The sequence below is a fragment of the Lucilia cuprina genome, chromosome 5 (genome assembly GCF_022045245.1).
Source record: "Lucilia cuprina isolate Lc7/37 chromosome 5, ASM2204524v1, whole genome shotgun sequence".
NCBI lineage: Eukaryota > Metazoa > Arthropoda > Insecta > Diptera > Calliphoridae > Lucilia > Lucilia cuprina.
In genome coordinates, this window is record NC_060953.1 from 11,495,963 (window position 1) to 11,515,664 (window position 19,702).

The 19,702-nt window shown below is 32.4% G+C and overlaps 5 protein-coding genes, 1 long non-coding RNA gene and 2 other non-coding genes across 8 annotated transcripts; 2 read left to right on the forward strand and 6 right to left on the reverse strand.

The window, feature by feature from the left end:
* Window positions 1-822: 822 nt before the first annotated feature.
* Window positions 823-1,701, reverse strand: LOC111676630 (uncharacterized protein C1450.15). The gene has a single exon (XM_023437592.2). The coding sequence runs from the start codon at window positions 1,549-1,551 to the stop codon at window positions 841-843; it is 711 nt and encodes a 236-aa protein (XP_023293360.1). The 5' UTR covers window positions 1,552-1,701; the 3' UTR covers window positions 823-840.
* Window positions 1,702-4,625: 2,924 nt separating this feature from the next.
* Window positions 4,626-6,556, reverse strand: LOC111676642. The gene is made up of 7 exons (XR_002762537.2): window positions 6,401-6,556; window positions 6,093-6,153; window positions 5,840-5,895; window positions 5,472-5,546; window positions 5,204-5,262; window positions 4,948-5,011; window positions 4,626-4,746 (listed from the first exon to the last, which is right to left on the reverse strand). It is a non-coding gene; the product is annotated as an uncharacterized LOC111676642 (long non-coding RNA).
* Window positions 5,084-5,163, reverse strand: LOC111676656. Its single transcript, XR_002762539.1, has one exon. It is a non-coding gene; the product is annotated as a small nucleolar RNA Me28S-Cm3227 (small nucleolar RNA).
* LOC111676654 lies at window positions 5,621-5,700 on the reverse strand. The gene has a single exon (XR_002762538.1). It is a non-coding gene; the product is annotated as a small nucleolar RNA Me28S-Cm3227 (small nucleolar RNA).
* A 1,167-nt stretch (window positions 6,557-7,723) lies between the features above and the next one.
* Window positions 7,724-11,242, forward strand: LOC111676629. Its single transcript, XM_023437591.2, has 3 exons — window positions 7,724-8,575; window positions 8,635-8,743; window positions 11,012-11,242. Exons 1-3 carry the CDS (start codon window positions 7,805-7,807, stop codon window positions 11,131-11,133), a joined length of 1,002 nt encoding a protein of 333 aa, XP_023293359.2. The 5' UTR covers window positions 7,724-7,804; the 3' UTR covers window positions 11,134-11,242.
* A 147-nt stretch (window positions 11,243-11,389) lies between these two features.
* Window positions 11,390-16,667, reverse strand: LOC111676616 (UDP-glucose:glycoprotein glucosyltransferase). Its single transcript, XM_023437579.2, has 3 exons — window positions 16,518-16,667; window positions 16,114-16,442; window positions 11,390-16,050 (listed from the first exon to the last, which is right to left on the reverse strand). The coding sequence occupies exons 2-3, from the start codon at window positions 16,379-16,381 to the stop codon at window positions 11,657-11,659; spliced, it is 4,662 nt and encodes a 1,553-aa protein (XP_023293347.2). The 5' UTR covers window positions 16,382-16,442; window positions 16,518-16,667; the 3' UTR covers window positions 11,390-11,656.
* Window positions 16,668-17,072: 405 nt separating this feature from the next.
* On the forward strand, window positions 17,073-19,063 carry LOC111676618 (cell cycle checkpoint control protein RAD9A). Its single transcript, XM_023437581.2, has 4 exons — window positions 17,073-17,231; window positions 17,298-17,676; window positions 17,741-17,902; window positions 18,033-19,063. Exons 1-4 carry the CDS (start codon window positions 17,198-17,200, stop codon window positions 18,763-18,765), a joined length of 1,308 nt encoding a protein of 435 aa, XP_023293349.2. The 5' UTR covers window positions 17,073-17,197; the 3' UTR covers window positions 18,766-19,063.
* On the reverse strand, window positions 18,729-19,622 carry LOC111676619 (biogenesis of lysosome-related organelles complex 1 subunit 3). Its single transcript, XM_023437582.2, has 4 exons — window positions 19,432-19,622; window positions 19,313-19,361; window positions 19,155-19,247; window positions 18,729-19,099 (listed from the first exon to the last, which is right to left on the reverse strand). Exons 1-4 carry the CDS (start codon window positions 19,501-19,503, stop codon window positions 18,858-18,860), a joined length of 456 nt encoding a protein of 151 aa, XP_023293350.2. The 5' UTR covers window positions 19,504-19,622; the 3' UTR covers window positions 18,729-18,857.
* Between the last annotated feature and the right edge of the window lie 80 nt (window positions 19,623-19,702).

Consider the following 19,702-nt stretch of genomic DNA (forward strand, 5'->3'; position numbering starts at 1 on the left):
AACTGAACTACAACCGAACCACAACTAATCTACAACTGAACTACAACTGAAATACAACTGAAATACAACTGAACTACAACTGAACTAGAACTAAACTAGAACTGAACTAGAACTAAATTAGAACTGAACTAGAACTGAACTTGAACTGAACTGAACTAGAATTGAACCAGAACTGAACTAGAACTAAATTAGAACTGAACTAGATAGTCTGGACTATTGGAAAGTCTGTAGTCGAGAGTTTGGACTACGGAAAAGTCTATAGTTTGAACTATAGAACAATCCATAGTCTGAACTACAGAATAGAGCAGTCTATAGTCTGCACTATAGAATAGAGCAGTCTATAGTCTGGACTATAGAATAGAACAGTCTATAGTTTGGACTATAGAGTAATCTATAGTCTGGCCTACAAAAGAGAACAGTTTATAGTCTGAACAATAGAACATTCTATAGTTAATACAATCTGTCTGGACTATAGAATAGAACCGTCTATACTCTGGACTATAGAACATTCTACAGTATAGTCTAGACTATAGAGTATATAGATTGGACTATAAATCACCTTATAGTTTGGACTATAGAACACTCTATAGTCTGGACTATAAAACAATCTATTGTCTGCACAATAGAATAATCTATAGTCTAGATTACAGAACAGTCTGTTTTCTGGACATGATATGATAATTACAAATAACTTTATTGATTATTTTTTCATCAAATTTTGTTTTATTAAGATTTTTTCTTTGGTGTATATGTAAAGAATTTATGAATTTTTCAATAAAGTGACTAGATTAATAAAAAAAGTGGATAAATAAAAAACACAACTTCTCATAACGCAACATTTTAAGAACGTTTTTTATTCATATACGCTTTACCAGTAGCATACAAAACACAAGAGCAGCCATATATATTAGCCAAAGCACTGCCCAATAAGGCACCCACAACATTGGGTATGGGATAAGCTTGCCACTCACGATCCCAATCCAGTGGAGAAACAATCGAACCAGCCCAGGCACCCAAAATACCACCAATGGCATTATACTTAAACAAATGCAATGCAGTCTCTTCACTTTTTGTTAGAAAATCGGGTTTTTCACAGAAGCACACCTGCAAAGCACCGCCACCGCCCAACAGAAATACCGTAGGGGAGACGGACAGCAGTGTCAGCAGCAATGATAGTACAAATGTTTGTTCATAATTCTGTAGAACAGGCGCTCCCAAAATTATACACACAAACCCATACAATAGTGTACACAAAAATTGCAATAGCAAACCGCTAGCTAAATCTTTGGGCGTAAAATAGGCAGCCTTTTTTTGTTTTTGCTTTTGCGTTAGCAAAGGATCATCGTGACGGCCATAATAGCAGCAAAGTATAACTTTAAGCATTTCGCCGGTAAAGACTATGGGTATAATGAGTGAATCCCAAAAACTTCCTAGGTGCGTCCAATTTCTGCGATACTGCATATAGGTCATACAGATCAATATTACACCCAAACTAATGGATAAATGGAAGAGTTGATGTTTGGTTTTTTGTGTATCAAATTTTATGACCATTTTGTTGCGTTTTTTTTACTTTTTTTCTAGTTTTAATTTATTAAAAAGGAATTTTTATTTAAGTTTCTTTTTTCTCTTGGAGTGGCTAAGTTTACGGCAGGTTGGTTGTGGCAGCAGCAAAATATATAATTTTCTATTTTTATTTTTTCTTTTTCTTCCTTTTTTCTAAGTTGACAGGGGGTTGAAATGCAGTGGTGTTAATTTTAGTGTTTTTTTTTCTTTGGCGATTTTCTAATAAATGTAGCGGAACAAAAATACTATTCTATTGTTGAAACGAAAAGTCGACTTTTTGCATATTATGAAAAGTCGACTTTTCAACTTTTTGCATTTAGTTAAAAGTCGATTTTTCGACTTTTTTATTCAATTAAAAGACGATTTTTCGACTTTTAATATTTTATAAATAGTCGACTTTTCGACCTTTTTCGACTTTTTCCGACTTTTCGACTATTTCTGACTTTTCGACTTTTTCCGACTTTTTTCGACTTTTTCCGACTTTTTTTAACTTTTTCCGATTTTTTTCGACTTCTTTCGACTTTTTCCGACTTTTTTCGCCTTTTTCCGACTTTCGACTATATTCGACATTTCGACTTTTTTCGACTATTTTCGACTTTTTCCAATTTTTTTCGATTTCCTTCGACTTTTTCCGACTTTCGACTATATTCGACATTTCGACTTTTTTCGACTATTTTCGAATTTTTCCGACTATTTTCGACTTTTTTAGAATTTTCGACTTTTTTAGAATTTTCGACTTTTTCCGACAATTTTCGACTTTATCCGATTTTTTTCGACTTCTTTCGACATTTTCCGACTTTTTTCGACTTTATCCGACTTTCGACTATATTCGACATTTCGACTATTTTCTACTTTTTCCGACTATTTTCGACTTTTTCCAATTTTTTTTTTACTTCTTTCGACTTTTTCCGACTTTTTTCGACTTTTTTTCGACTCTTTCCGACTTTTCGACTTTTTTTGACTTTCCAAGTTTTCGACTTTTATTTACAAAGTCGACTTTTTTCATAGACGATAGTCGAGTTATCGACTTTTTTGGAACAAAATAGAAGTCGACTTCGACTTTTCGACTTTTTTCGACAAAAAGTCGATTGTTCGAAAGTCGATTTATAGAACGCAGAAGAGTCTATCCACTATAGTGTGGAGTTTAAGAACAGACTGTAGTGTGGACTATAATATTGTTTATAGTTTACACAATAGAAGTCTATAGTCTACACTATAGATCCGTCCATATATAGTCTGGACTATGGAACTGGCTCTATACCACCATGTCCTCTTTAAAATGACCATAATTTTATTAAGAATGTTTTGCCATTCTTCAATGTAATTATTTAAGTTCCAATAAATGAGCTCCTAAAATAGCATAAATTGTCCACGGCTTGTAGCGGCTTATAAAAAGTTGGACAACTTCGATTTATTTTGAATTCTTTTCTGTCCCTTCATGATTAGAGTAAGAATTTCACCTAGTAATGCAGTTATGCGCAATAGCATATGGACATACATTCCAATTAGAACTTAAACTAAAAGAGCAAGTCAAACTGTGAAAAAAACTTAAGGACACTTTTATTCCTGATTTACTTAAATAAAACTTAGTTGGATTCTTTACAGTACCATCGTGATTGGAGTTAGAATTACACCTAGTACTGTAGTTATGCGTATTAGCACATACATTCTAATTAGAACTTAAAACTAAAAGGGCAAGTTAAACTGTAATAAAAAACTTACCCATACTCAGGGTGTACAGAATACAAGGTGGCCAAGCGTTTGCGTTTGCTGTAATGTCCTGGTACTTTTGTTTAACACTAGATATGCAGCTTTTGTTGTTGAACATTTAAATACTATTGCATTCCTAGCACATGGAGTCCATGTCATGGACTTTATAATTTTCCAAATTAAATTCATTGGAGCACTTTTGCACTAATGCAGTGATTTATTAAAAACACAAATTATATATTATTTTTTAATATTTCTAAGCAATATTTATGCACTTTTCTTAAAAACATAAGGCTTTAAATAAAAATAACTTTGTTTAAACAAATTTAACAAATAAATAAAACACTTTTGCAAAAAGGAAAACTTTCACACACAAATTTCAACAAATTACTTGTTTTGGCGCACAATTAAGGAAAAAAACAATAACAAAAATGACGTTCCAGCAGCTAATTTGGCGATATATCGCCCGTTTTAGCTATTTTTATTAAATTTGTAGCGTTTTTTTAGGAGGGAAAAAATTAACAACACTGCAACAGCATGACAGCTTTTAGCGTTGCCAATACTTATTGTTGTGGTGTGTTAAAGTCTGTGATAAGCAAAACAAACTGGCAAAAATGTAACGGTATATTTTAGAGTTTATAAGAACAAAGCAAAAAAAGTTTATATGAAAGCTAAAATTTAAAACATATTTAAAGGCGCATTTGAAAAATGTTGATAATGATTGATAATGTTGATTATGATGAAAAGTATACATAGACAAACATTTTTTGAGTTTTAATGTAAATGCAGTAAATTTGGTTGTCTTTGAAGCATCAATTCGGGAAAATTAAGCCGTATTTCGGTTGAAAGTAGTCATGACAAAAGAACAGTCTACAGTCTGGACTGTAGAAGTCTATAATCTGGACTCAAAACACTTTTACGCACAAATTTCAACAGTCAACGTCAAACTAAAACGACGTTGCAGCAACTAATTTGCCGATATATCGCTTGTATTAGTAAATATTCAGCGTTTTTAGAGGACAAAGTAAACAACACTACAATAGCGTGACAGCGTTGCCAATACCAATTTTTGTGGTGGTGTCTTAAAGTTAATGTCTGATAAGCAAAAAAGTTGATAATTTAAACCCAAAATTGAAGCATATTTTAAGGCGCATTTAAAAAATGTTGAAAACGTATATTTTGATTAAATACAAATCTGGATATTTTTTGAGATACATTTCAAAAGCATCAATTCGGGGAAGTTGATCCATATTAAAAATAAAAAGCTCTTAAAATTCAAATAGCTGTTATTACGAACTGAGTGAATGTTTTCCTTCAAATCGAAGATCCATTCATCTTTACATCAATCTTTGCACATAAATAAAAGATTTGTTAACTTTTTTTTAAATATTTTCTTTATTTCTTCAATAACACATCATAATGCTATGGCAGCCTAAACCATCCATTTATAAAGATTTTTGATCAGGCATCAATCTGTAAATAACAAAATGAAAAACAATATTAATCTTTGTAAAACTATTTTAAAAAAACTGTTGTTGTTAAATGAAAAGTAATGTATTTCAATCAGTTAAAAAAATTAGTTACATGGTTTTCTTCAAATGAACTATACTATTAATGAAACATCATGGAAATAACTTGAATAAATAGATTTTAATTTAATTTACAAAAACTCACCTTTAAGGGTACAACTAGTAGCAAATGGTGCACCTTTGGCCATATAAACAATTTTTGTAATGAGCTGTAATGTTAAAAAGAGGATAAAAGTTTAAAATATGATTTTAAAAAAGTAATTCAAAAAGATAATGTTTAAAAGTTTCAGAATCCTTTTGGTTTAATATTTTATGAGTGATCAGCATAGATTTCTTTCAGATTAAACATATCATCAGGCTAGGATTTAGAAATTAGGTTTTTTTTTTTGATAAATACTAACCTTTTGTTAAAACGTTAGACGTCTAAATTTAGTTATTTAAGAAATACATAGTTTTCCAGCTGAAAAAATATAAATAAAAAACTTTGTTAATAAACTTGCTTTAGTTTTTAACATCTATAAAATTTTTAATTGAAAATGTCAGTCAAAATTTTAACAGCATGGTTTTTTAAAATGGGTTCGTCTCAGAAGAGGGATCCTGATTTAAGGATAAATCATCAACAAAAAAAGAAAAATACATATTAAAGAATATAACAACATAAATACTAACCTTTTTAGGGAAACCCATTGGCTGTTATCTGAATGCTTTACTAACACAATTTTCAATTAGCAACATGTTTCAAGTCTAAAAAATAAAAAGAAATTTTCCATTAATAAATAATTTCTATGTATTTTTTCTAATTAAAGTATTAAATAAGATTTTCAGAATCCTTTTGGTTTAATTTGAATTTGGAATCAGCATAGATTTTAATTCAGATTAAAGTTATCATCATGTAAAATGACTTATTAAATGAAACATACGAAAAACCATATAATAAGATCAGTTTTTTAACAAGTTTTAAAAAGTTTTTTAAAAAGTCAAACTAAATATGGTTTTTCTTATGATTTTTGTTAACTTTATATAAAATACAAACTCACCTTTAAAATGAACACACAGCTAAATAGAAAATTCCCTCCATAGTCTTGAATGATAACTAAAATAGAAGAAACCCTTTTAAATACTATTCATTCAAAAATTTTAGAAATTTTAAACAAAAATATCAGTTAATAAAGAGACAGCATGGTTTTTATAAATTGGGTTCGTCTCAGAAGAGGGACCCTGAATTTGGGATAAATCATCACTTTGAAACACAAAAAGCACATTTTCTTGTTAAATACCAACAATACTAACCTCAATATGTGTTTCCACAACACATCTTTAGTAAATGTTTCACTTCATTTCATCCATTCAACTGCAATTGTAAAAGAAAGTTTTCAGTTAAAAATTTATTTCAAATCAAAAAAAATCTTTTATAAATTTAATAAAACTCAGTTGGCCGTTCTTATCTATCCTCAAATAAGTTTAGAAAAATTTTATATTTACTAATAAAATTAATAAATACTAATTTTTTTAATAATTCAGCTTTTGAACATTCATCAATTTATAATCTATACTTTTTCTACTTTAATAATGTTAAACCATTTTTTGTTTATTATTACCTTTTGTTAATTACAATTTTAGCTGTAACAAACTTTATTAAAACTTTGTAATTCTTTGAAAGAAACCATTGCTGTCGCTGGTTGATTGTAAAATGAAAGAAATGCATCGACACGTGTAAAAAGAAGGAAAAAATTCTAAACGGATATGTGAAGTTGGCTGCAGTTTGTTTAGACACAGGGTTGTATTTTTAGTAGTAGAGATTTGTGTGCCCTATTTAGAGATTTTTTTTTTTCAAAAAAAAGACACAAAACAGCAGTAAGTTAAAAGTCAGCAAAAAAGTAACCGAATTACATTGAAAATGTTGGAAAGATCGACTATATTGTATAAAAAATAAAGCACAAAAATCGGTTTTGCAAATAACAGTAAAAAAAACTGCTATTTTGGGACGGAAAAAGTAAAAAAAAGAACCGAAAACGTTAAAAAGAATCAAGTCAAGAAGAATCGAAAAGTTTAAAGTAGAAAAGTTCACTTCAAAAATGCAAAAAGTCGACTTTTTGTTTTAACTATAGAACCTAGGAATCTTTCTATAATTTTAAGGGCTAAATAGACTACACAAACGGCTTGACAAATTTACGAGTATTTTACGTTTGTGCAAGCCTGTTGTGTAGTGTTTAAAGGGTGTTCTGTGTTTGCACAAATGCTTGCGGTTTGTTTGATCAAAAAACAAAAAAAATTGATTTTTAAACAAACATATTGAATTTGTGTCAATCCGTTTGTATTGTTTATATAACGAATTTTTTACAAAATTTATATTTCGAAGAAAAATTTATATCTGTATCTTTGCAAGTCTACAAAAATATGAAAAAATCGCTGTTTGTACTAGCAATGTCTGTGTAGTGTGTGTTGAAATAAAAAAGGTATGTTTGTCAAGCCGCATGTGTAGTCTATTTGGGCCTTTAATAAAATTATGAAATTTCAATTTAAAATCGTGTAATGTTCTTTTTCCAAACTTTAAAAGTTTTCTAGTGAACACTTCTGACAATTGACATCACTGTTGCCAATAGCCAGACGAGATCGGATTGCCATATTTACAACATAAAATCAAGCTGCCAGATTTATGACTTTAATTGCTAAATGTATTTTTATTTTGCGGCAAATTTTATAAAGATTTTTGTATTTACATAAACTTTTTATGATTTTGAATTTTAAATTATGTAAACAATTTGATTCAATGTTTTGTAATTTAAAACTTATTTATAATATATGAAAATTATTCTACCATGTTTATAATAAACGAAACTAATTCATTTAATTCTTTTTTTCTAATTTTAGTGCTTTTGTTAAATTAAAAAGTTGTCCACACTATACCGAACGTAAACAATAAATTGCAATTTCAAATTCATTGCAAAAATTCTTTCACTGATAAAATTTCTTATAGATTAAATTTCAATTTAAAGGCTGCTATGGCGGAAAACATACCCAGAGCTCGACCTTCTATACACGATAGGCGTGACTCACAAACACCCCAACGTGAGGAATTTATCAATGAGGGAAATGATTCGTCGCAGTCGATCTTGCAGAGTAGTCAAGAACAAATTACAACAGAATCGGGTGGTTCTGATCTTGAGGGATTCGAAGATGAAATCATTTACAATAGTAAGGGTTATAAATTAAGACCTGATTTTAATGTATCACGAAGTGTGCCACGAACACCTCAAAGGCCAAAACCCAAACCGGTAGTTAGTTCTCCCAAATCTCCACAATACGCAAATGAAAAAGCAACTATGCCTTTGCCACAAGTTCAACATAGTCTTTCTCCTTTTCATATACTTTTAATAAGTTTTACACTATTACTGGCGTCTTGGTATTTTGTACCAAGAGAAGTAAAACCCAGAAATTGTTCTTTTGATGCCTTACAAGAAAAATATACCCAAGAAAATCCTCATATATGGCGCACTTTATCAGTGGGCATAGAAACGATTTTAAATAGAAGAACTGAACAGCCGGCGGTATATTTATTTGCTCATCATGGTGGTCCAAATGTTTTTCGTTTAATAAAAGATATAGCGCGCCATTCGTCGGGTTGTTTTGGTAAACAAATGCTGCCCATTGAAATGGAGGGTAATGATTTTATATCAGCTCCCGGTGTGGAAGATGATTATGGTTTTGCCATTCAGAAATATAAGGCAAAAATTAAAGAGGGTAATGTTATATTGATAGCTAATCTAAATGAGGTAGGTGTTAATGTGTTGACGATAGAATTGGAGATTTATAAAATTATGCCATATTTTAGATACCAGCCGAAGCCGCCAGAGCTTTACATACTATATGTGATACTCATAGTCCTATTGCTAAGGATGTGGTTATATTTTTGACCCTTACTTTATCCGTAGAGGCCGAGGGTAAGTTATATTTTAAAATAATTGAAAAATATATGAAATTATTAAACATTTCTATGGGAATGTGTTAAAGAAGACATTTTTCTATAGAAAATTATCTAAATAAGACACTTTATTAAAAAATTATAGAAATTTGTCTAAAGTAGAACTTTTCTAGAGAAATTGTTTTATATAGCTCTTTTGTATAGAATATTATCTAAAGAAAACATTTTTATATAGATTATTTTTTTTATATAGTTTTTTTCGATAGAATATTTTATATAGAAAGCTGTTTTTTTTGTCTAACCACTTCTGCCTCAGCTGGAGAATTGGAGCCCTTTAACCTAGCCAGGAGGCTTTTCGCCCGCAAGCAGCCAGCTTGGGCCGGCTATTTGCGGTTGTTGCTGTTGCTCCAGAGGCTCGCGGAGTGTCTCAGTGACAGGAGAAGCAAATCAACAGATCGTTTCTAACAGACCGCCCAATATGGGAAACAGACATATGTTAGGTGGGAGGGGTAGTTCTTAGTTTCGTGCTCGTCCCATGACCCGTCTGACAAGGGTGACCCCTAGGAGGCACCCAGCTCAAGCAAAGCTGTCTCCGTCAGCATGGCTCATGGGATTCATCGCACTTAAGCCTTCACATCGCGACAAGAAAACACTTTTATATAGAAAATTATATAAAGAAGACTCTTCTCTATAAAAAATTATCTAAAGAGTATTATTTTCTTTTGTCTATAAAAGACACTTTTCTATAGAAAATTTCCAAACCAACTCTTTTCAACGGAAAATTATATAAATATTTCTTATGAAGACTATTTTCTATAGAATATTGTCTACAGAAGACCATCGTCTAAATAAATTGTCTAAAGGAAAATCTTCTCTAAAGAAAAATGTTTAAAACACTTTTTTTCAGATGAATATAATCTACATTCCTCGTTTAAATCTAGTTTAATCCAAGTTTTGTGTTTTTTTTTAGTTTAAATGAGGGCGGGTTTTTCAGATGAATAAAATCTACATTCTTTATTTAAACCTAGTTTGATCTATGTTTTGTGTTTTTCAGTTAACATTAACGTAACATATTATCTTAGTTTAACTGAGTGTTATTGGCCAATTAAACTTAAGTTATAAGTAAGAAAACACAATTAACAAAAACAATGATTTCGGAAGAATAAAATATGTTTTTTTTTTTTAACTTTCAAAAAATTCTAATTTTACAAAAGTAATATTTGAAAAAAAACAGCTGTTCATTGTTTATGTTTTTGAGGGAAAAGTTGGCAATACTAACAATGTTAACGGATCATAAATTCATAACTGAAAAACACAAACAGTTGTAATTCAAGTCTGATTTGGGGAACAACTCTCGCGTCATCGTTTTTATTTCTTAAGCACGGTCAGACCATTAAAACTCTAAAACTTTTTTCTGGTGGAGACCATTAATACTTTTCTAACAGCATGTTAAACGTAGTTTAACTGAGTAGTAAAAAACCCGCCCTTAAATGTTTATATTTTTTTTCCAAAATTTTTCATTTTACAAAAGTAATGTTCGACATTTTTCATTCAGTTTAGGTTAAAGGAAGATCGTTGTGCCTCATTGTCATTATCTCTTAAGGGTAATCACGCCGTCCTTTTTGCTCTGTCTTCGAGAGTTTCACTATCGCATTGGTTGGTATGTGATGTCGAATAACGGTACCGCGTTACTGTTTTTCGAATTCTACATATTAAACGTATGCATTCGGATTCATAACCCAACTTTTACTTTGATACATGGTGAAGAACCATAAAAACACTAATTGGATTTTTGTCGAGACCATAAAACTCATTAGCTAAGTCAAAGCGATCTGGCTTCCTATACAAAGGTATAGGTCGTTTAGGAATTTCTTGGACAAGGCTTCTTGGATTGTTAACTTGGCACTATGCTTGCTTTATGCGGCGCCATTTAAAATTTTAGGTTCCAAAAAAAAGTAATGTTTGCAAAAAACAGCTGTTCATTGTTTATGTTTTTGAGTAAAAAGTTGGCAATACTAACAAAGTTAACGGATCCTAATTTAATAACTGAAAAACATAATCATTGGTTAAAGTTCGCCTAAATTTGTGACGAGTTTAAGCTAACAGCATGTTAAACCTAGTTTAACTGAGTAGTAAAAAACCTGTCCTAAGAAATTTTTCTTAAAACACACTTCTATTGAAAGCTATCTAGATATTTGTGTAAATATTTCCTGGGAATGAGTTTTCTTTGGAAAATTATACTTTAGGATGAGTATTCTCTTAGAATAAGAAATTTACTTTCTTTTAGGCAGTGCCACTGCAAAAGCTGAATATACTTTAGAAGAACTGTGGAGCTCGAAACTAATACGCAGTGAATTGGATCCTTTAATAACACGTGTCACCGATCAAGTGGTTGTTTTGCAAAGTTGAATTTGTTTTTAAGTATAAGATGATTTTTTCTTTTGTATTAATTATGTTATAGTTATTAATTTGTGAAAAAATACTATAAAATTTAATAAATATTTTTTATACTTTTAAAGCGCCATTTTGTTTAAATAAACACATTTTTATTTATTTATTAATTTAATGGCAAAGTTTTTATTATTTATAACTAAGTAAAATTTAAATAAATTCTTCTTTCAATTAATGCCAAAAAATACTTTTACCAACAGAGAAAAAAATAAAGTTTAATTTAAGGAATGTTAAAATTTTAGTCCTTTAAACATTTAATACATTTTGTTTTAAACTATTAAGGACTTACACAATACATATTAAAACATCCAATTTTATTGAAATAATACAAAAAAGGACTATTATATTTTTAAACGAAAATAAAGGGAATTTTTTCAAGAAAGTAATGAATGTTTAAAAATAAATTAATTAAATAGTGGATGCCACAAAATGTTTTTTTTTTTTAAGTCAAGTTTAAGAAATAGTAGAAAAAAAAACGAAATCACAGTTCACTGTGTTTAGGCGGATCATCTGCGTTGGGCGTTAAGTTATGTTCACCAACAATTTGTTCATTATGATCGGCATTCTCATGATCCTCTATACGTGCCATAAGTGCTTTAATTTCGGCATCATAATCCTTCCATTCCGGCACTATACGCTGAGCTGCCGTTAGCTTAGCTTCTTTGGTCATCGGATTATTACACAAATCAATAACTTTGGCTGTTTTAAAGGCATTATCACTGCACCAAGTCTGACACCATAGCCATTCATCGGGCAATGATTTAATGGCTACTTGATGTATCATATTATTGGGTAAATCTTGATCTAAATTCGATAAACTATTGGGATCTTGACTGAGAGCCTGATATTGTCCTCTTAATCGATCGCCGGCGGCGATTTTGCGAAAACGTTTAAGATCTACCACATACAAGGCGGAAATATGATAACGTCTGCCCATTAGATGTGATTTCCAATAGCCCTGCTTCCAAAAACGAAAACCTTCCATTTCTTTGCGTGAATCACAGAATGGCGTATAGGCATAGGGAGCACCACCCAAATCCATGTCATATAATTCCTTTAGATCCGCCCTTACTATGGCATCAGCATCTACGAATATGATTTTACGAACATTGAGGGGGAATAAAACATCGAGGAAGAGAATTTTATAACCCCATATAGTACGTTGTTTTTCGGTTTGTTGATGTAACCAACGTGGCCATTTGTATTGTACTAGCTCATATTGGAAGCCATATTCTTTGGCCATGTGTGGCAAGAAATCGGTGAATTGGGGTGAGAGGTAATTTTTCAAAAACCAAAACTTCACAGGAGATTTAGTATTTTTCATAACAGACAACATCATTAAGCGTAAAAGTCGTTCGTAAAGATGACCCGAGGCTAAGGAGAATATATTAATAGTTTCAGGTTCGCCCTCATGGCTGCTGCCACCACCAAAAGAGCTGGCTATAGAATTCCATATACCACTCTGTTGTTGATTCTCCTCATCACCCAAAAGATCAGCATGCTGCATGCCGGGCTTTTTGGTAACTCTAAGTTTGATGACATGTGATCGCAAGGAGCTTATCACCACCTGGGTATTACCCTCTTGATGTAAAGTATTGGGTCCTTCGGCAAAGGTTATATCATAGATATCAGCTGACTTTCCTTCTCTCAAACGTAGAGTCCATACTCCAGGATTGGCTTTCAATTGGAAATAACCCAAATTTGCCATAACAATAGTATCGACCATGGTGGGATTGTCTTGGGTACCCAAAGTAACTTGTAAACCTCTGGGTGGTGCCCCGGTGGAGGCATCAAAACAGTGTCCTTCCAATAGCAAATATTCCAATTCAAATTCACTGTGCACAGGACCTCCTATTTCACTCAACTTTATATTATCCAAATCATAAACGGAGCGTACGGCTTCGACCAACCAATTTTCGGGTACTTGAACATTTTGTGTTAACAAGGGATTGGCCGGCACACCGGTAAACTTGGCTATGGGTCCCTCAGCTAATTCACCATTAGGCAAGAACTGTATTTCGGTTTCCACTACATAGCGATAGAAATTCTTCACGGGCATATCACTATGCTGGTTGACGGGAGTCAAATAAACTTTCATATTACAATTGACTGTATTGCGCAGGAGTATTAAAATGGGTGCCAATTTCTGAGCACTTCTAGAGGCTGGATCTACAACGGCATTAATTTCGAAATGCGGCAAATCTTCGTGTTTGGGTTTAAGCTTGACCACGGAGTGAGCCTCCTTAACATCATCGGGTATCTTAAATCTGGTCTTCGATTGTCTGGGTATAAGACAGGCGTAGAGTTTTAATAAAGTATCACTATCAAAGTCTGATTCTTCTATATCTAGAGATTTTTGTTTTAAAACCTTACGCAATTTATCGCCATATTGTATGGCATTGAAACGATCGATTAAACCAAAGTCTTCTATGCCAAATTGTTCATTAGTGCCAATAGGTCCTATAATTTTACCATTACCTATAACCAAACGTTCATTAGCCTTTAGATTGAGTACTCTTTGGGCATAAACTCTTAGGATTTTCATGTGTAATTCGGTGAAGTCCAAGAAATCATTGACTTGTCCTGGAATTTCCCATTTATCTGAGGATTGTTTCAACCATTTCAATACTACATCCGTGGCCTGTTGAGGTTTAAGTACTTGCTGAGCAGCCCAAACTAAACGATTCAAGTTATTCTTTCTCGACAAATCACTACCCTCAACATTGGGTATAAAGGCAATGCGTACACTGGAACCGGCTTTAACATATTTCAAGGCATTGTTGAGTAATTCTTTGCCTTCCTTGGATTCTGCATTGGCAAATAGCCAAATGGTTAGGAAATGCAAATTGGCCTCGCCTATAGTTTCATAAGAATGTTTGCCCTCAAAGTATTTGATGTTGTTGAGAAGAGTAGCTGTCATATCACGATTGGAGAGTTGTGCCAAATCCTTAACATTATTGAGATCTATATGAGGCTGTCCGGTTAAATCCAAAAATTTGGCATTTTCATTATTACCCAAAATACGTTGATTAAGTCGTGGCATAACATGCGGCTGATTCATTAGATAATCCAATAGATTATCGGAATCCGTTAAATCTCCTTTATAAACTGCTTTCTGCAAACTGGTGGTTTGTTGTATGATTTCAGAGAATATGGCCTCTTCAAAATCACTATCCGAACTTAAAATATTCTGCTGCATGGGTACACCATTCAGTAAAGCCTGTGGGGAATCAGAAAAGCCTAAACGTTCTACAAATTCCAAAGCCAACTGACGGCCATAATCAAAATCAGAATCTTCATCTAATATGTCATCTACAGCAGAGCTGGATAATTTATCAAATGTCTTTTTAAGTTGCATTTTAATATGTTTACGTGTGATTTCCTGCTTAGAGTCTACGGCGGTAAAGACATCGGTTAGAAAACCTAAGGCGGAACGGGCATCTTTTTTCTGGGTAACATAGTTAAAAGCACACACCAAGGCCATATAATCCTCTTTGGTATCTTCGGAGGATTTTGAGGCATCGAATACCAAACCTAATCTGACAGGAGCCGAGTGTACGACAAAACTTTCCGCCAGCTTAATAAGACTACGACTAGTAGGTTTGACGGGATCTACCACCAACACCAAATTGAAAACATTTTTGCGTATATTTCTTAACATACCCGGAAAAGTGGGTCTCAACAGATCCATAACACTTGAGGGCCAGCGGCGGTATTGAGGATCAGTTTCTATATCATTAATCCATAATATGGAGGAATCTCTTATATCTATGGCAAATTCTTTAGAACCCGAACCAGCAAAATCTAAAGCTAAGAGAGAAGAGGCTAAAGATCCCTTCACTTGACTATTGTGTAGACTTTCCAAAACACGTACTTCTGATCTTAAAGTCTCCACCAAGGAGTTCAAATCCATGGTATCAGCATCAAAGAACAAACCATTAACAAATAAAGCGCCATCGGGAGGAATAATATTCAAACTTCTGCCAAACGATTCGGTATTATGTTTCACCTCATTCCTTAGCTGATCACTCACCTTATGGCTAAGCAAAGCCTTAGCTTGCATGGGAAAATTATGAGCTGTGAATTGTAGAATTTTCAAAGCCTCCTCGCCATCTATTTCCGCTATAGCTTGGGCTGCTTGTAGTCCCAAATCTTGAAACTCCCAGGCTTTTAATTGGGCAATTTCCTCATTGCCCTGTTGCAAACTTTGTCTAAGTTTATCTAATGAATGTGAAAGAGTGGGGAAGCGCTCTTTGAGCACCTTGAAGTCAAAACCTTGCACCTCCATTTCTACACCCGATTCAACAGAACTATCATTTGCCGCATCTTCCGAAGGTTTGGGGGCATCATCCTGGGATTTGTATTCAGTGGATTTTAAATGTAATTCCACACCATAACCCGAAAGACGCACACGTTTTTGTGACTTTTGATATTTTAAAGGTAAATAATGACGTGTTATGTATTTTATATCACCCGATAAAGCTTTTTCTGTTAATAAATAATGATACTGGGCAAATGTTTTCGAGCCAATATCACCATATAACACCACAGTGCGGGTATTATTTTCCGAACCAGGATAAATATGATCAAATGCATAAGTATCAACATGGGCATCTAATGAATCTTGTTTATTCAGTTTAAGTTTTTGACGCAGCTCATCCAGACTGCAGGCTAACTCGGAGCCAACTTGTGCAAATGTGGCTGAATCGGTACAAGAACCCTGAGCCAAAACTTCAGAAGCAATTTGGAAATGAGTTTGTATGCGAGGCGTTAGACTATGCATGGATACTATCAGCTTCATAAGCGGCATTTGTAGATCTGTAAGACGTTTACGCACCACATTTATGGCGGCATTATAACTTTGTGAGGGCGTTTCTGGAAGAAGGGAAATTTTATTGGAAAAAAGTTATTAAAATAAAAAATGTCTTATTAACTTACCATAACTACTTAACGTCGTTTCCAAATCAGTTATATCCTTTAAGAAATCCCAATACAAATTGGCATTTTCATCCGCCAAATATTCTGCTATTTCCAAATGCAACGGTGTCTGTTCCCATTTGGCATTAATTAATGTAGTGATGGGAAAACTTTTACTTGTTGCAGTTTCCTGGCATAATGCCTCCTTACAGAAGGTGAATAGTGTTAATAACGATAGTAGAGAAGCCTTTCCCCAAAGGCTTTTTGTTTTGCTGTTGTGTAGCTTCATTACAGGTTGATGTGGTCAAACAAGATATCTCTAATTTTAACACATAATTTATCTAACTACACTATTGGTTTAATAAAAATATTGAAGAAAATTTATAAGACAAAGGTTTTGATCACAATTTTTATATAATTTTTACCTATTAATTATTAAATTCTCTATTAAATGTAAAAAACTGATGTGGCACAACAAATCCGGTGAATAATGAAAACCAATCAATTATTTTCGCAAATGAACAGAGTTGTCAATTAAATGTCAAAAGGTGAGAAGGGGTGTTACCAGCTGAAAGAAAGCATTAAATCAAAAAATTTTGTTGTTACTATGAAACAAATTGTTTTTATAAAAATATAATTACAAAATGATATAATTTAAAGAATATTAATTAAAAATCGTGTAATACTTGCTTTTCTTATTATAATTCAAAATATAATTCTATTTAATATTTCGCCGGCTAAAACATCTGGCAACTTTTGTTTTTAGCATTTTCTTTTATGCAAATATCAGTGGCTAGCAAGAGCTCAGCCGGCGATAGATTTTGAAAATAACGACGTTAAAATAAAATTACTGTTAGCCAAAATAAAAGAAAAATAATTAAAATCTATTTCTTTTAAATATTCAGAATTTTACAAATTTCATAATAATTAAACAAAACTTTGCGGTTTATATTAAACAAAGTTATTTATAGAAATTTTTGACGGCGTCAACTCTTGACAGAAGCGACGCCAAGTTCTAAAATAAGTTGATGGAAACTGCACTGTTTTCTGCTTTATTTACATATTTTTGTTTACATTTTGTCCATGTTCCAAAAACTTTAAAAATATGAAGTGTTCCTTGGAGGGTATGAACGCCAAAGGTGGGTCTATAGCTTAAAATTGACTTAATTTATAAATTATTTCTAAAAAAACCCCTTAATTTTCAGCCATAGCTAAATCCATACAATCATTAGCCAAGATTGGCAGTGATTTATGTGTAGAGGCCGATGAAAATGGTTTACAATTTCGCACCTTTAATCCATCAAAATCCGCCATGGCTACCATACGTTTCCAGCGTATATTTTTCGAAACCTATAGTCTCGAAGAGTCGGGAGTGAATTATTGTAAAGTGTGTATGAAGGCAATATTGGCGGTATTTAAAAATATGCGTCATGTGGAACGTTGTGAAATACGTTTGTTGGCGGATCAATTGAAATTGCAGGTACAATTTAAATGTAGTTTAGAGACCATGAAAAATGCATTGATTTCGGTGGTTGATGATGAGATTTTAACCACAAATGTTTCTCAGGACGAGGCCATAAATGTGTAAGTTGAAATGTATGAATTTCAAACAAGAATATCTAATATTTTGGCTTTTATTTTTATAAAGAATTGTGGGTTCATATAAGATTTTCAATGATATATCGAGTAATTTTAATGCCACAGAATCGGAGATAACTTTGGAAAGTATGGGTAATTGTTTAACGGCCAAAAACTATATAGAAGGAGCCAGAGTTAATGATAAATTTATGAGATCTCAATTAAAATTAAGGTAAAATTATAGTAAACCTTAGATTTGCTGGTTTTTGATAAAAAAAAATGTGTTTTTTAAAGACCATAAGTGGTAAAAAGCTAAAGTTAACTATTCTATTTTTGATTCATAACTTTCATTCTCTTTGTAGTCCCAGTGAATTTGAAACATACAGCATACAGGAAGAATCTGCCATTACTTTTTCCCTTAAAGAATTTCGAGCATTTTTGGCTTTTGCTGAAACTATCAATGAAAATATTACCTTAAATTTTAGTCAAGAAGGTTCTCCTTTATTTGTAACAATGAAAAAAACTGATTATATAGAATGTTCCCTAGTAATGACCACAGTTTTGCCCGAAGATGTTAGCTTTTATGAAGAATGTTTAGAAACGGAAGTTAGCGAACCCGCCCATAATACCACCCGCAAAAGTAACACCTCCAAAACCCATAAACGGAAACATAGTAATTCTAATGTTAATAGCACTTCAGCTGCAGCGGCTAAGAAAAGGTTGTCGGAAGAAACCACTCTGAGTAATGATACAACAATATTTGATTTTGATGGGGATAATAATCATACGAGCCTACATTCGATACAAGCCGCCAGAAATTTGACACAAAGAGATCATGATATGTTAGATGATAATGATATACTATTGGCAGCTGCGGCATTAGATACACCCGACTTATCATTTCAGGATAATAAGAGTGAGGACAGGGATAATGAGGAGGAGGAGGAAGACGAAACAATACCCCAGTCACCCCAGCGGGAGCATGTACCAAAAATACGTACCATATTTGCTCGATGTTTCGAGGCCACCTATATACCCAAAGAACCTTCACCGAATAGTGAAGTTTTTGTACCCAATTCGGATACAGAAGATTAATTTGTAATTGTAAAAGTTTATTTATTTTAAATATATTTAAAAAAAAAATGTTATAAATATTTGTTTCATCTTAAATTCGAATAATTTTCTTATTAAGTTTTGTTCGTTTTCACATTAATATTTGGAATAAAGTTTGTGGTAAATACAGCATCAGTTTTTTGATACAATTGTTTCATATTCACCTGTGTTTGACTGAGTGTAAGCAAAACAGATTGCATGGACGTTTGAGATTTAATTAACATTTGATCGGTGTTTAACAATTGTTTCGAGGACGAGGTAACAAGACTTTTAACAAACATATTTAAACTGCGCCAAATTGACAAATTATTTTCAACTAAAATAAGGAATTATTAAAATGTAAAATAAGAAATTTCTTTAATATAACTTACTTAATTTTCTTTGCAATAAATTGTTGTTATACAAAGAATCTACATTACTTTTAGACTCCAAGCTGCTGGCATCTAAACTTTTGTCATAAACATCTGCAAAACATAAAATAAATGTTGTTACTTATTTGAATACATTTATTAATATTGTCTCAATGTACCTTCATCAGATTCTGAAGCTTCTCCGGATACTTCTGCAGCCAAAATTCTCTGCAATTATTTGATTTTTATATAAATGTAAAACTTTCACTTTATTGGAATAATGTGTTTATTTACTAACCTTTCGGCTTAGATTTAAGTCCATAGTTTCATCTTCCGATTCTGAGGCTTCACCACGCACAACTTCATTCATTTTATATAGAGTTTTTCGATAAATGCTATGAAAATTATAAAAATTCTTAAAATAATTCAAAGAAACCAAAAATTTTTTTCACAATGTAAACAAGCCACGAGAAGATAACAAACTCTGGCTGGCAAACTTTTTTTACTCGATTATGGGAGAGAGGGAGAAAAGTTCTCTTTTGTGCAGAAAATGAGTATTATTTGCAGAA